This window comes from Charadrius vociferus, unplaced genomic scaffold (assembly GCF_000708025.1).
Source record: "Charadrius vociferus isolate BGI_N301 unplaced genomic scaffold, ASM70802v2 scaffold1168, whole genome shotgun sequence".
Lineage (NCBI taxonomy): Eukaryota > Metazoa > Chordata > Aves > Charadriiformes > Charadriidae > Charadrius > Charadrius vociferus.
This window is the reverse complement of record NW_009661376.1, coordinates 432,854-436,928: the sequence shown is the minus strand read 5'-3', so window position 1 is coordinate 436,928 and position 4,075 is coordinate 432,854. Positions and strand designations below refer to the sequence as shown.

The 4,075-nt window shown below is 42.0% G+C and overlaps 1 protein-coding gene across 1 annotated transcript in view; it reads right to left on the bottom strand.

Annotated features, from left to right (window-relative positions):
- The window catches only part of LOC104294382 (scaffold attachment factor B1-like), a 17,960-nt gene extending 14,168 nt beyond the window's left edge, over positions 1-3,792 (bottom strand). Inside the window, 4 exon segments of the mRNA XM_009893982.1 lie at positions 952-1,162; positions 1,251-1,315; positions 2,598-2,685; positions 3,601-3,792. Of these exon segments, the coding sequence (XP_009892284.1) occupies positions 952-1,162; positions 1,251-1,315; positions 2,598-2,685; positions 3,601-3,792 (556 nt within the window).
- Positions 3,793-4,075: the final 283 nt, after the last annotated feature.

Sequence of the window (4,075 nt, the reverse complement as noted above, 5' to 3'; positions counted from 1 at the left end):
AAAGCAACAACATAGAGCAAAAAAGTCTATTGGAGTTGATAACTGTTTGCTTTACTGATAGGAGAAGACCACAGGAGCTGACCTGGACTCCGGTAGTGCAGTCACTGAAAAAAAACCCCTACTTTCTGGGTATTTCTATTTGACTTGTGCAGGGCAGGGATATACTTGAGGATAAGGGGTTAAGCCTATTTCTGCAACTTTCAGATTTGGATGGAGAACCACCCAACTTTAGAACCTTGTAGTGCAGACTGATGACACAATGTGTACACACAACAAAGAGTTATACTTCCCTATTAGATGGGGCAGAGATAGCTTTCTTGAAATGCTTTGTTGTACCATTCAGGAGGTAAGCACTTAACTTTGTAGAAAAAAAATTATCTTCTAGCCCAGATGGACAATGTCATAAAGCCATGCAACAGCCAGACGAACACAGAAAGCCAACATAAAAATACTTTCAACACCTGAGTAACTGCAAGACCCTATCTTAATAGAAAGATAAAAATAGAATATAGAATATAGTTCCCAGAATGTTGCTGTTCACCTGAAGTGAAGTAAATAAGGCTATAGCATTTGTGTACCTCACATATCCTCCAAATTAAAAGAAAGATATGAAAATGGGAAGGTAAACATAAGGTGAAGGAGAGTTCAAAGTGTGATAAAAACACATCCTTTCTGGATTATTATTAATTTGTACAATCATGTATGTACAAACAACATCTAAGCATTTTAAAATTAAGAATGCTATTTCCAGAAATATGTAAAGGAAGAAAAAGCAATGACCATGAGAACTGGTAGAACCCCAAATTGTTTCAAATACTCTTTAGCTAATGTTTTGCTATTTAATTAAAAAAAATCTGATTCCACACACATAAGAGATGCATACCATCACTACTGGTATTTCTCTTGATTCTTCTTTAATTTCTGAGAATTGTGGGGGTGACTCCAAGTTACCCACAGCATATTCTGTAGGCTGATCTGGAAGTTCTTTCACTTCTGCATTAGCATTTTCTTTACTATCAGACAGTGAGTCAAGAATATTATCAGCACTGTAATCCTCTCCGCAATCTACCGCATTGCCATTATCTATTTCAGCTTCATCTAACACACTAATATCCATCATGTCAATATCCTGCAAGTTATCCAAACTTGCTTCAATATCCTCCTGTAAAAAGAAAAAAAGTATATGTAATAGTCATTGTAACTTCAAAGCAATGCTACCATTACTTCGCTTCAAACAGAGTCTCACATACCTGTCCATCTCCTGAATCCTCTTCCAGGCCATTATCTTCTACTCCCTCTTCATCTAGTCTACGTCCTAACAACATTAGGATTGTTAGAATGAAAAGAAGGTAACAACATGTATACTTCAAGTTTTACTTTTTCATCAGAGTTGGTATTCCATTCAGTTTAGTTATCTGCTTTTTCCTTATTTTCCGCAACTGCATATTTATATACCATCCCAGTTCAGTAACTGACAAACATGCCACAGTCCAAGGCCCGTCACGAGTTCAAGAAGCACCGCTGTATACTCCCCAGAACATTTGGCTCAGCTGAGATTGCAGTAATTTATTATCTCAACCTTTAATTTCTTTACAGATATTTACTACAAGGAACAAAGAAAGAAAGCAACCGAAGGAAAAACCCAACATAAACCAACGAAAAAACTCACTCTACGTGTAAGCACTACTGCAGTGCCGCATTCAGCAGCTGGCCACATATTGGAACTGACGTTACCGAAAACAGTATGCTAGTTTCAGCACCCAAGAGTAACTCCTCAAATTTAGAGCTAAGCAGTTGCTTCATCTTTTATTAATGTTGTTTTCCTCAAAAACTAAAAGCACTTTACAATTAAAAAGGGAAAGGGATTTTAGAACATCTCATCTATTCACATTCCAACACTAAAAGTGCTATAACATACAGTAGGTATTTTTCTGAGACTTGAATATGAACGTGATTACCAAAGATCTCTCTGCTTTTACCCATAGTTGTGCCATTTGTTCTGTTTCTCATTAAGATTTCACATTTCTGTTTGCAAGCAAATATAACATCACTCCAAATTGGATGCAACGACAAAAATCTGAGTCAAACAAATTAGCTGGCAAAACACTCAAACTTCATCTCACAAATTTACATTTTTGTGTAAGTCAAAATTAATAATTTAATTAAAATCTTTCATCTAAACTAGTTATTCTGCTCAGCTCCAATACAAAAGTAAGTTTCAACATTATTTGATTACAAAGTAAGATCAAATGGTGCTAATTAACTAGTTTTGAAAAAATAGCAGATTTTTTTTTTAATAAGGATTATGTAAAAACTACATCTCACCATCAGAAAAATCATGCATAGAGAAAACGTTAAAAATATACCAAATTTCAGATATTGATTAAAAATTAGTCTTCTGGGGAGGAAAAGTAAGACTGCTATTAGCTTTGGGACTGCAAAACATTCAGCAACAGTGCCTAAATGAAACCAAGCACTTTTCCAAAAGGAAAAGCAGACTTCAGGAAAAAAAGACTAGCAGGGTTCTATTTCATTAGTAAAAGCTGCTAGAAAACCCAAGGGGCATGGGGTGGAGATCCTCTCTAACTGCCCTGTACCTTTGCTGCTTCTTTTGGGAGTTTTCTTCATGATATTTTCTGAAATTACTGGAATTTCATCAGGATTCCCCCCTTCCTCCTCAATAGCCTGTTAAGGAGAAAAATAGATGTATCAAGACAAACATAACAATGCCATTTGTGCATTTCTGTTGAATTTAACAGCTGGACACCAGAGGCAGAAAAATACTGAAATAAGAATCTAGTGCTTTGAACTATACAGCAGCAACTTGGATATGCAAATAAAAGACCAGTGTGTCAAAGCAACAAGCACACAGGAAACAGTAACACGTTGGTGTAAAGTTTCTGGAAAGCAGTCAACAGCATAACCTATAGACAAAAAAAGTCAATCCTACAGCATCTGCAACAGTGCACAGATACCCGGGGTGTTGCGACTGAGTAAAAATCCTGGCTCTAGAAGACAGCAAGCATCAGTTCAATGAAAGTGGTCCGCATGCTACTAACATACCAAACATTCTGATGAGAATACAGTGTACAGACTACCAGTTAGAAAACCAGAAAAAAATCAGTATGCAGCAGAAAGCCTAGTAAATAGTGTATAGAACTGTAAATCCAGGAGCTCAATGCATGGTGGAAAGCCCAGCGATGCATGAGACTAGAAACACTTGGGCCGAGTGCCACAGCAGACACGCTGTGCTGTGCAGGTTTAGGAAATCGGAGAGGGGCTCGCTGCGTAGACGGAAACGCCAGAGTTGCTCACATACACGCCCCCACCGCTACATGAGACCGGCCGTTTCAGGCACGAGCCTAGGACGGCCAAGTAAGGGGCCAGGCTCATCCCGCACGGAACGTTCGCACTGGGCCTGGCGGGCCCTGCAGAACCACGCTCAGAGCCCGGCGCACGCCCCCTGCTCACCACAGCCCCATTCCCTCCGCTCTATCGCCGTTTGGCGCCATTTTCCTTAGCAGTACCTGGTGGGCCAGGGCCGCGCACGCGCCGACTATGCCTCCCCCTCAGGCAGCCCCGGCGCGTCTCCCTGCTCACCTTCTTGAGTCGCTCCATGAGGACGCTCTTGTTTCCACTGCTGTCCAAATTGCGGCGCTTGAGTTCAGCCCGTAAGTCTATCACGCGCAGCTCGCTCAGCCGCCGCCGGTTTTCAGACTCCGAAGTGGAGACTCCAGACCCACCCAGGGACGCAGATTCTCCCTGACCAGCCGCTGACTGACTCTCCGCCATAAGGCCGTTGTGTCTACTCGCACGCACGGAGCAAGGCAGGATAAAAACAAGAGCGAAACCCCGCGGCTGCGGCACAAAATGGTGGCAAAAACTAGACGCACTGAAGAGAAAGGGGGTGGGAAGGAACGAAACCGCAGCCCGCACGCGCGTTGACCAGAAGGCCCAGACGGCTTGCGCGCATGCGTAGAGGGGAACGTCCCCGCGCAGGCAGTTGCGAATGCGCATGCGCACTAGTTCCTCTGACTGCCTTCCGCGGGAATGCGCAACCGCAGTCTGTTTCAGT